Raw genomic sequence first — 12,931 nt, 5'->3', positions numbered from 1 at the left:
CAGAGAACGGTTGATTGTCAAAGGCAATGAATTCCATTATCTTGGCTTAATGGATTTCGCCTTTGAGTTGTCTCGATGAAATTTTCTTACTCTTTCAAATGACTGCTCGACTTGTTGACTGCTCGATCCACACAGAAGACATTGTGTGGGCTAGGTTAGGAATGCTGTGTTGCACGTGTAGCGCAAATTTTACATGGCATCATTACATCATGTACCTATGTTATATAGGTATGCACGGTAGCTTTGACATCGGTTTTAAACATCGGCGTCAAACTAGACATCGGCCGATACCGATGTTGGCATTTTTAGCTAATATCGTCCGATTCCGATATGTGCACCGATATATCGTGCATCCCTAATTTCAGCTTTTTTCTTTTTTTTATAAATTTGCAAACATTTTTAAAAACCTGTTTTTGCTTTGTCATTATGGGGTATTGCTTGTAGATTGATGAGGTACATTTAAAAAAAAATCTATTTTAGAACAGGGGTGTAACATACCAACGTGGAAAAAGTCAAGGGGTCTGAATACTTTCAAAATGCACTGTAGGTGAACTATTCTACCCTGGGGTTGTCTGATATTGCTTTAATAACAACATTACATGGCAAAAATAGTAGCACTGGAAAATTATCACATCCTGAGTGATAAAGTATAGGCTTTGAATTACTTTGCTAGCAGCTACAAACCGCTGAGTTGAGCGACACAGTGGTGTGCATTATAGCCCGTTTAATTCCTCTCATTTGAAAATCGGAGTATTAGCAACAATCATGCATGTCAGTTCAGTGCACACAGCGTAACAGAGAAAATACAATATTCAAGATTTTATTTATTTTACCTTGATACGGTATGGTATGTCTGATAGTTGATGAAAGAGGAGGATCATACGGGGGAAATAGGGAACGCTTCGCGTCCGACACCAACTCACCGTTCTTCCTGTCTCGCACAGGCATGTCGTTGGAGGCGGGCTGCAGAGTTAACTCCTGAAGCTCATTGGTCACTGCTTCGCTCTGTGTGTTGGAGGCGGAGCCGGGTGCCACGGCAACCACCATGATGCCAGGACTTAGCTCCGCCCCACCCTGTGGCTCCAGCGTCGCCAGGGTGACAGAGATACCTGTGAGGTATACAATTATATAAAAAAAAAAGTTAAGGTCAGTCTGGTTTGCAAATGTTCGCATGCAGAAAATATGGTTTCAACAGGGGTGGGGAACTCCGGTCCAAGAGAAATGGTGCAAAGGCTTTTGTTCCACCCCTGCAATAACACACTTGATTCTAGGCTTGGGCGGTATACCGGGGTATTTGGAAATTGCCACGGAATGGTTTTTCAATACAGTCAATACCATTGAAACTATTTCTTTGAAGTTTTAAAATAAATGTTTATATTTGCAGCTACTTTTAAAGAAAACACCTGCAGTCAACTTGCGCAATAAGTTAGTAGGTAAAGAAAGCGTTCTTCATTTTACCTGTCACAATTTTCATTAATGATGCTTAACGATAGTTCCCAGTCACATTGTGTTTGTTTACAAGCACACAACTACGAGATCGTAGCCTTGTGAGTCACTCACTGTTGTGCAGCACCCACCAGGTGATCTAGTTATAGTATGGAATTCACAACTAAATATTTGCCAGCTAGGTATCTTATAACTTACGTTAAATGTGCATTTGTTTTGCTAATTTAGTAGCTAGTTAGCTATCTAGCTAAGTGGTTAGCTTTTCCAAAATCAAGCTTTGCTTGGTAAAAGCAGTGAATCCCCGCCTGGATCAAATGCCTTGCTGTCTAATATCTGTTTTGTGCCAAACGGAGTAGCATTTTTGGGTAACTTGGATAACTTTATGAACTAGGATATCCTTCTTGCAGATAGTTTAAGTCAGAGATTGTATAAAATGTTCACAATGCACTCATTAGCATTTAGTTAGCATTCTCTATGGGATTTGAGATGTACTTGTTAACATTGCTAACTTTCGTATTACAAAGGCTGGGTGGGGTTTTGTGATCAGTGCCGGTATCACAAATATCCCGGTATGGCACAAGGTCGGTATGAAGGTATGACAATCTGGATGCCGCCCAAGCCTACTGGATTCAGCTTATCAGCTAATAATGGATTTCAATATAAACCACTTAGTTTAAATCAGGTGTGTATTACAGCTGGGCTAGAACAAAACTCAGTGGCTATCCAAGACAAATGTTGCACACACTCCTTTATCGTGACCCGATCTATAGAAACTTGCAACCAGAATCGTGACTCAAAATCTGAAGTCGTCCTTCAATTGACAGCTCTGCATAAACTAGACACTCAATTCCCCTGAGGCCTGTTCTTTGCTAACCACTGACGCAGACACAGTGGCAGAGGGTTAGGGTAGATAGATGTAGTCTACTCTCCCTCTCGGTTGCTCAGGGCTGGGAGGTAGAACCTGGAACAGGCTGGAACACGCTAATGGAACACTGAGCATCTCTTGTGCAACTATGGAATTCAGACACAGAAAGAACACAATTTAGGAATGCATTTCTGCAGGCTAAGGATTATAAAGTCAACTATCTGGAGGAATAGGCATTTTGTGTTTTCCTTCACCGGAATCTTCAGTAATTTTGGTAATTAACAGAAAATCTATGGCAATGGATAATAACTTTAGTCATTTATTTTTTTTTGATTGTTATATAGTGTTAGTTTTTTTGTGTCCATGAGTTTCTAGTATATGGAACATATGGTTGAAGAGGAAAATAGCCTAATTAACTCCGCAACCCTATCTAACTATTGACATTTTTCACAACTGCCACCAGTTTTACGGCAAAAACATTGACAACAAATAAATATTGACATAGTAAAATAAAGAAGTGGTAAAAGTCTGAAATGATATTGCAGAAACCCTTATATTAAACCACCAATGGAATTCACTAAATCTGTATTTAGGATACAGTTTTACAGATTTGTCCTTTTATTTTCAAATCATCTTATTGAACTATTTCATATATTTTACATGTGATAAGGCCACACAGAGGGACAGAGATAATTAAAGACAACATTAGACAAAAGCTCCCACGAGATGTCTTGAGAGATTACATAAGTCAGTTAAGAACAAATTCTAAATGTACAATGACGGCCTACCGGAGAACAGTGGGTTACCTGCCTTGTTCAGGGGCAGAACGACAGATTTTTACCTTGTCAGCTCGAGGATTTGATTTGATCCAGAAACATTTTCAGTTAATGGCCCAACGCTCTAACCACTAGGCTACCTGCCCCAATGTCAACACTGCAGAGTTAATTAGGGGTTCAGAGGTGCGAAGCAGCTGAAGTCCTACTGTATTTGTTCCAGATAATAGTTTCTTTTTCTGCCATTTTGGTGGGAAAAAAAGCTAATTCTCCTGAGATTATAAGACCCAGGACTGTGCAATTTAGCATGGTAAAGGCCCAAGGGCCACACCCGCTCAAGCAATACCATGCCAATTGGCCACATGGTGGCGCTATAATAAGCGATTGAAAATGCTAACTTTGTATGGTCAGCCCCCGCACCCCGTATGACCTAAAGTCATGAACCCCGGCAATACAGCTTGCAGCTTTAATTCTGTTTGTTTTCATGCGTGTGTTTTCTACCCATGGAGTGCAGCAGGAAACACCATTACAACAGAGCAGGCCTGTCAACAATAAGGCTGTGTTGTCTAAGGATCTCGCCCTCTCTCATTCTTGCTCTCACACTATTCTTTTCACTATCAATCTCTCCATTTCTGTGTTGAGCTCAGGCTATTGCTGATATGTTTTTTGGTCTGTCTCACTCTACCTAGCCTACATCTCAACCTACTATCTGTCTGTCTCCCATACCTATCCGTCTCCCTCTATCCCACTCTCTCCATGACTGTCTAGGTGTGGCAGCATACAGTACTCTCTGGTTCTCAGATAAGTGTTGATGTGACCGTAAGGAGCAATTCCCTGGCACTGGCTCTAGAAAAACCATAATACTCATGCGGGCAGAGGATTTCTATGGTTCTGAGTGTTCCAGCAGCCAGAGGAAGTCCAGTCTCCTCTCGGACGACACACCCCAACTGAAAAACCTGGACCGAAAAACATAGTCTGATCAATCTCAACAGGGTTTCTACAGACACACACTCAGTTTCATCCTCCAGATCTGTCACACCACAAGCCATTTCCACCCAATTTACCACAACAAAATGTAATTGACCTTCATTATGATTTATTACGGCACATTAATAAGTCTGATCTAATCATCCAATCTCCTGTTGCATAACTGTAGACCCCCTCCCCTCATCTTATCATGACATCAGCGGCAGCCTCACCCTGTGGTTTCCCACTGATCTAATTGAGGCTATCATGAAGGAGACATCTGACAGGCAGAAACAGCTTCAGAAAGTCAGTGAAACTGGTCAACTTAGGAGAGAATTAAGTTAAACCCTAAAGTGATATGTGGGAGATCAAGACAGGTCATTGTAAAGACTCATTGTAGGCCACGCTTTAGTGCAGGGGGTGATGCCACAATGTAGTAGTGTGTGAGTGAAGTCATAATTCAGTAGTATAACTCAACTAGGCTAACATTGTGTGTCACAAAGCAATTCATCACAATGTAAACTAAGAACTAAACAAAGACTTGGTAAAAAGAGGTCAATCAAACTCGACCAAAACAATGGAATTGCCATGGAAACACATGGGGGAAAGATCCCGAGTCTCCTTATTTGCCCCCAGCAAAATTTGCCTACATTTAGGCTATTGTGTATTTCACACTATGTTGATGTAAAAAATCTGAGTATAATATTGGTAGGTTGTCAACACCAACATGTTCATGTCATCGTTACCAATCAAATGTATTACAGTAAAAAATGACTGACTACCACTACCGAATTCTGTATGCTAGCTACGCTAACCAGCTTATACAAACAGGAGTTAGCATTTAGCAGTCACTTCTTCTAAACCTGAAAAGTGAAAACATCTACATGTTATTCAGCAAAAATAGACAAATATATTCAAATTGGACTTAAGTAACCACATTGTTGGCCTGTTAGAATACAGAAATCATGACCGATTTGACAAATATCCACTTTGTTAGATCACAATGCAATAGGGCCGGGTCGATACAAATCGTTAGTATCGTTAGACACTAGCTTTTTTGTTTCACCTGACTGCTGGTAACTGATCTTTTGAAAACATCTATTGAAGAGTCACCTGAAGCTTGAGAGGAATGGTGTAAAGGAATGCAGTGTTGAGGCAGAGGCCTTGTAGTGGTGAGCTTTCTGGCGCCCAAAGCTGCTGAGGCATCACCCAAGTGGGTGCCATACATTGTGAAGAAGAAGTCCAGTAGCTACATGACTCACGCTGGTTCCCAGAGTAGGCCTCTTCATGATCGTCACCAGACTCTTCATCAACCATCTCCCTGATCAACCTTCCTCTGATCAAGCCATGAACTGTCCCTCTCCATCTTTGGAGGATGCATGCACTCAGACTTGGCCTCTATTGGTTGACCTAACTATAGCTAGGCTGCACATGATGGTGTATTGTTTGTTTGTTTTTTGCTTTTGAAGCGCTTTGAGACTGTTATAAAAAGAGCTATAGAAATGTTATAAAATATTATTCATGTTGTCATCCAAAGTCATATTTAAAAAATGTCCAAGCCATAGCACACAATATTTTACATACATCAAGCTTCGTGTTTTCTGTTTTGCAATGGAAAAAAAAATATTGCGATACTGGTATTATCCTTGCCCTACAATTCAATGCAAGTAAAGAACTAAATTCTCGAGTGTGGATGATGTCATAATGCAGCAGTAGAACTCAGGGTTGTTCTATTTGAATTCAATCACTTCCTGAATGCATTCCTTTAGATTTGAACGAAACCTTGCATACATGTTTGCCTATGGTAGAAGTGTTCTGTAGTGCTGAGCAATTAACCAAACCTTTTCTGTGAGTTCAATGCGCATTTTCTCACTGCAGTTTCTCTAGAGATAAATCAAATCACGCCCGAACTGTGCGATGTAGTTTGTTAGGCAAATTGTATTCCTCAGGATTCATTTTATTGTTGAACAAACACAACGCTCTCAGTCGATCCAAAATGTTATTGAACCTCAAACCTGAACGTTTAACAAAGGAAAAGTGAGTTTTGTCTTTCTCAGGGAAATATGTGTGCACAATTATTCGGCAACTATTAGTGTGCAGAATTATTAGGCAACTAAATTAGAAAAATAATTTCTCTCAACTCACTTGTTGATTCTCAATTTTTAGAGTAAGTGTAACAGATAAGTAACACAAAATGACAATTATATAACATTTTTGGCCTTTCAAAAATATTCAGTGACCAATATAGCCACCCTTATTTTCAAGAAGTGCCATGAGCCTTCCATCCATGGAGTCCAGCAACCACAGCCTACCAAATGCTGTTCAAAGAGGTGCATTGTCTTCCCTCACTGTAAATTTGAGAAGGGCCCACAAGTTCTCAATAGGATTTAAGTCAGGTCGTTATTCAGTCACTTTCATTTCATCTGTCCATAAAACCTTTGAAAAATCTGTCTTCAGGTATTTCTTTGCCCAATCTTGACGCTTCAACTTGTGAATCTTATTCAGTGGTGGTCTTGTTTCAGTCTTCTTGACCTTGGCCATGTCTCTGAGCACTTGACACCTTGTACTTTTGAACACTCCAGGTAGGTTGCAGTTCTGGAATACGGTGGCACTGGAGGATAATGGGTTGCTGGTAGTTTGACGTTTAATTCTTCTCAAGTCTTTTGCAGTTAATTTGCGCCTTTTCTTCCCCATGCGTTTTTTGCACCCCAGTTGACTATTCGCAACAAAACATTTGATTGTCCGGTGGTCACACCTCAATAGTTTAGCTATTTAAAGAGTGTCGCATCCGTCTGAAAGGCCTTTTACATTTTTGGCTTTTCAGTGTCAGTTAAATTTCTTTTTTGGCCCATTTTAACCTAAGGTATCACCTGAAAATGATTAAATCCAATAAGCATTGAAGTTTATATGGTTTGGAGTTCAAAAATGTGAATAGAAATAATGATAAGATCAGAATACTCACTTGCCTAATAATTGTGCACGCAGAGTACATACAAACTTTTGACTGGTACTGTATATGGAAAAATAAGATAAAACATTTCGACCAATCAATGAACAGACGACTTTTTTTTTTAGTCGGGGACAGCCCTAGAATAAATGATGGTTGATAAGCAGTGAATGGGCAGTCACTACCATCGTGGGATTTTTTTTATTCTGTATTGTTACAGCATTCAACCCACATAATGGATTGTGCATTTAAATGTAAAAAAAATTGGGAAAATGGAAAACCGTTAGTATTTTTTTAAATACTCGAAACGACATCCAAAAGCACTAAACGTTCAGCACTAGTGGTCAGAAAGGTCAGAAACGAGATAGCCGTGCTCCTATTTGACCCATATTCATCACTGAAAGAGAAACTGTTGAATGTTATTATTTCAAAGCTTACAAACATGGTTGTGAAAGTATTCTGATTTATTAATTTATTTAAAAATATTCACAAATGTTATAGCTTTAGAACCTATTTTAAATCATCTGAGGTGTTTGTGTTTTTACTAACGCTCTCAGCTGTAAGGAGATTTTGTTTGGCGACTTTAGGTCTTGAGCATCATAACCCTGTATAGGCCACCAAAGCACTGCCGCGCTTCATTTAATGATTTCTCTGAACTATTGTCCTTGAGAACTATACTGAACAAAAATATAAAACACAACATGCACCAATAAAGACTTTACTCAGTTACAGTTCATAAAAGGAAATCAATAAATTCATTGGGCCCTAATCTATGGATTTCACATGACTGGAGCAAGGCCCAGCCAATCAGAATTAGTTTTTTTCCCCCCACAAAAGGGCTTTATTAGACAGAAATACTCCTTAGAACCCCCCGGACGTACTGTCAAATTCTCTAAAATGACGGAGGCAGCATATGCAGAGAAATTAACATTAAGTTACGTTGGATATTCCTGCAGTCAGCATGCCAATTGTACGCTCCCTTAAAACATCTGTGGCATTGTGTTGTGACAAAACTGCACATTTTAGTGGCCTTTTATTGCCCCCAGCACAAGGTGCACCTGTGTAATGATCATGCTGTTTAATCCACTTCTTGATATGCCACACCTGTCAGGTGGATGGATTATCTTGGCAAAGGAGAAATGATCACTAACAGGGATGTAAACAAACGTGAGCACAACATTTGAGAGAAATAAGCTTTTTGTGCATATGGAACATTTCTGGGATTCTTTATTTCAGCTCATGAAACATAGGACCAACACTTTACATGTTGGGTTTAAATTGGGGAGAGGCGAAGGTCGATTCATGCGTCCTCCAAAACATGACCCGCCAAACCGCACTCCTTCACACCCACCCGCCAGCCGCACCAATGATAATAAATTTAAAAAATTACAACTAAAAACAAGAATAATACCTAGGTGTTAGTTTGGATTCTGAACTCGAATCACACATTAGGAATGTGACCAACATAGCTTTTTACTACCTGAGGAATATTGCCAAGGTGTGGCCGTTTTTCTCTCAGGCAGATACAGAGAGACTCATCCATGCTTTTATTACAAGCAGGCTTGACTACTGTAATGCTTTCCTGTCTGGTCTACCCAGGAAAGCCATTGGTCAACTGCAGAATATACAGAGTGCTGCAGCACAGGTACTGACCAAGACCAGACAGAGAGCACACGACACCGGTTTTAAGGTCTCTGCACTGGCTGCCTATGAGTTTGAGAATTCATTTTAAGATTCTTCTATGGGTTTTTAAATCAATCCACGATTGTGCACCCCAATACATGTCAGACATGGTTTAAAGTTATGTACCCAGTAGATCCCTCAGGTCCTCTGGCACTGGCCTTTTAACAATCCCAAAGCCTAGGACAAAGAGGCATGGAAAGGCAGCCTTTAGTTATTATGCCCCCAGCCTCTGGAATAGCCTGCCAGAGAACCCGAGGAGGGCCAAAACTGTGGACATACTAAACTAAATCTTCAAAAATAATTTTTTTTTTTTTAGCTTTGCTTTTCCTTAGGGTGCTTTCTAATTGTTCAGTTTTTGTAATTTATCCTCTTATGTTTGTTGTGTTGTAAATATTTCAGTTTTTATTTGCATTGGGGTGTTTTATTCATTTTTTTCCTGTGAAGCACATTGTGTTGCATTCCATGTCTGAGATGTGCTGTATAAATAAAGCTTGATTTGATTTGTGCCAGTCATCGGTTGAGACGTCGCATACTCTTGAATACAGGGTAGGCGTCATTTCAATCATAGAAATAGAATTTATAGAATGAACCTATCCCTTCAGAACACTGCAATTAAGCTGCTAAACCAATTAAATGTACTTTTTATTAACTTTAACTTCCAAATACTTCCAGAAAGATGGCCGCTTGGAGGTGAAGGCAATGTCACAATGTAGTTGATAACAATCCTTGAGCAACCAAGTTGTCACAGGAGCAAAAATATCTTATATTTGATACCACCCAAACAACAATATCAGGTTTTCATATTATACATTATCACAAAAATAACAGTGACCTGGATAATCGGCAGATTGCAGGCATGCCAACATCCACCTGATGGTTGTTTTTTATTCCTTCCCAGCACCTCTCCTGTATGAGGGTGTTGAAACATGTAGTGCATTGTGCTGACATAATAGCATGGGGAGGGACAGTGAGTTCTCTGGCATTCCTCCCACTGCACGCCTACACTAGTCTATGCAGATGTGCTCTGAACACGTTCGCAAAGCAACACAGCAGGCAACCTCCCACCTGGCTGTAATGTGGGTTTTGCATCTTAGAAGTGAAAAACAGCTACACTTGATTGTTAGTAACCCCACTCATCTGTCATCAGCTTGTCACAGAGGACAGATGCACAGTGATCATGTATGACATGATAAATCTATAAGTTACAGTCATCAATGGAAGGTAAATGGAGATCTAGCTAAGCTATATTGTGACAACAACAAGAGATGAGTGATGGACTGGATGTTGAACGGGAAATGTGAATTTACCCGTTCCGCTAAATCCTTGAAAACAAATGGGATGGTTTTTCCATTTCAGCACACAGCTAGGAAGAGTGCTGAAAGAGAAGAAGGGAAAGAGATTGTTATTAGTCCAAGCACATTGCTACAAATAGGCCTAGCAACTATTCATCAATCATTGTATGCAAACTCACCATGGCATGATGCAGATCATTCATGACATGAATACAAACTAGCTAACTATTTATGTAGCTATGTATGTAGCTCTATGGTGCAACATGATGAAGAGATACTCTCGTTTGGCCCAATAGCTGTTAACATGTCGACATCAAGGGCAATGTGTATGATTAGATAGCCAAATCCACAGTTAGCGTAATAGCTAACCACAGATGCCACGACAGCTGTCATTGGCTCATATGGCTGATAGCTTACAGCTTATGTTACACAATACCCTTTGACAACAATACAGTATCCACCCAGCAAACATGACCCCATGTGAGTATTTGGTGGGCACGGGCTAGCCCACAACAAGCCCAACACGGGCTAGCCCACAACAAGCCCAACACGGGCTAGCCCACAACAAGCCCAACATGGCTTTCCCACACTAGTCCAACAAAGGTTAGCCCACACCAAGCCCAGCTTCTTCATACATGTAAAGGTGGGGGCTCATTAGAATAGTTAGTGGCGTGGTTTGCAAATATGTTAAAGTGAAAAAAATTATAATTGCAGACACCATTCAAACCAATGAGTGTTTGGAACTTTAAAGACAATTATCTAGGAATCATATTTTTTCAGATAGAACTATAAGGTTCTATGGTTATTTTTGTGCAATCTTACTAGTGAATTTAAAAAGAAAAAAAATACCTTGTACATTGTCAATGACGAATACTGTAAAACAATATATATTTATATGTGCATGAGACATGACAATTAAGTTTATCTGTAATGAGACATCATATATATATATATATATATATATAAATATATAACGATAACATTGTTGTCTTTCTGATACAATGTAACAGGCAGCCGATCCAAAAGGGTGGGCTCATTTCAGGAAAAGTGAGGGCTGCCCTTGGGGCCAATGTGGAGCCTAAGAGCAAAGGCGCATCCTACATGGGTTTAACCCGCATTGGGACCACATCCTGCCAATGTGGGCACATTTTCTAGGCAAAGTGAGGGCTACCCTCACCCCCACACTGAGCCAATGACTTTGGGGCAAATGTGGAGCCGATGAGCAGAAGGCACATCGGCCCAATGTGGGAAGCCTACATGTGGCCAATATTTTTGCCCGCATTGGGCCCATATTGTCATTGTGCCAATGTGGACAAATTGGCTCGGTATCTAGGCTAGTTAACTACGCAGTGGGCGCTCACCTGAAAATTGTCCAACGCAGAACTATTGAATAACGAAATCCAATACCTCCACAACAGCGAAGAGAAAAGGGGTTTAAGCGAATCTATCAACAGTAAAACTAGACAAGTCCACCTCCCCGGCTACAAACAGCTAACGTTAGCTACAAGAAATAGCTAACTTAGCATCTGATGCTAGCAGCTACCTGTCAGTCTAGTCACGCGGTGGTAATATCGAAGTATCTTGCTCTATATCGTGATGTTAAAGATTGAGAAAACGCATTAATTCATTAGCTACTTATCACTGTCGCTATTATTGTTGTTGTTGACGAGGTTAAAAGCCTTCGGCTTTAGTGGTGCACCACTTCCGACTCACAACGGAAACTTTGACCGGAAAACCCTCCTCTCAGCCAGAAAGGCAAATCGTTACTTCCATATAGCAACAACTTGATGACCAGTATCAAATATATACTCACATCTAACCACACGACTGAATGAGATGTCAACTGCTTTGGGAATAATGTAGCTATGGCATAGATGTTTTTCCAGTCTTGCCTTGCATTGAAGAGAAGTTGAATCATGGCAATAAACTCTTTCTGTGTTGTGGGCTTGTGGAGTGAAATGCATGGTCTGTGGCGCCACCTACGGGTTATTTCTGATCCCTTTCCAAAACTCAGGCCTGACAGTCATCGGATTTCGACATTGAATAGATTAGATGATGGGTGAGTTTTAGCAAGCATATGGAGTTGCATAACCATCACTTAAGAATATCTGACTTTTAAGAAAGTGCTCATCATTATGATCAGATTCTTTTACATGTCTTATATGATCTTTCACTGATTAAAGTAAAACTGGAAACACATCTCCCTCACTAGCTTTAAGCACCAGCTGACAGAGCAGCTCACAGGTTACTGCACCTGTACATAGCCCATCTATAATTTAGCCCAAACAACTACCTCTTCCCCTACTATATTTATTTATTTTGCTCCTTTGCACCCCATTATTTCTATTTCTACTTTGCACTTTCTTCCACTGCAAATCCACCATTCCAGTGTTTTACTTGCTATATTGTATTTACTTCGCCACCATGGCCTTTTTTTTGCCTTTACCTCCCTTATCTCACCTCATTTGCTCACATTGTATATAGACCTATTTTTCTACTGTATTATTGACTGTATGTTTGTTTTACTCCATGTGTAACTCTGTGTTGTTGTATGTGTCGAACTGCTTTGCTTTATCTTGGCCAGGTCACAATTGTAAATGAGAACTTGTTCTCAACTTGCCTACCTGGTTAAATAAAGGTTAAATAAAAAAAATAAACATCCCCTCTGGAACCATGGCAAACCTCATAACCAGCGACAGCCCGCCCAAATATATACATACATACATACATAACATTAAGAACTTGTTTTTTATTTAACCAGGCACTTGTTAAATCCACTTCAATCAGTGTATATGAAGTGGAGGAGACAGGTTAAATACAGATTTTTAAGCCTTGAGACATGGATTGTGTACGTGTGCTATTCAGAGGGTGAATGGGCAAGACATACAATGTAAGTGCCTTTGAATGGGGTATGGTAGTAGGTGCCAGGCACACCGGTTTGTGTCAAGAACTGCAACGC

The 12,931-nt window shown here is 40.2% G+C and overlaps 1 protein-coding gene across 2 annotated transcripts in view; it reads right to left on the bottom strand.

Annotated features, from left to right (window-relative positions):
• The window catches only part of LOC115201313 (myocardin-related transcription factor A), a 50,543-nt gene extending 38,642 nt beyond the window's left edge, over positions 1–11,901 (bottom strand). The window contains exons 1-3 of one of the 2 annotated variants that reach the window (XM_029764837.1): positions 11,786–11,901; positions 9,988–10,055; positions 924–1,109 (exon numbers count right to left, since the gene is read on the bottom strand). In XM_029764837.1, the coding sequence (XP_029620697.1) occupies positions 924–1,047 (124 nt within the window). In that variant the 5' untranslated portion in view covers positions 1,048–1,109; positions 9,988–10,055; positions 11,786–11,901. Of the gene's footprint in view, positions 1–923; positions 1,110–9,987; positions 10,056–11,333; positions 11,689–11,785 lie in introns of those variants that run through there. The other variant, XM_029764836.1, reaches the window with a different exon arrangement.
• Between the last annotated feature and the right edge of the window lie 1,030 nt (positions 11,902–12,931).

The sequence above is a fragment of the Salmo trutta genome, chromosome 10, assembly GCF_901001165.1.
Source record: "Salmo trutta chromosome 10, fSalTru1.1, whole genome shotgun sequence".
NCBI lineage: Eukaryota > Metazoa > Chordata > Actinopteri > Salmoniformes > Salmonidae > Salmo > Salmo trutta.
This window is presented reverse-complemented; position numbering and strand designations above follow the sequence as displayed.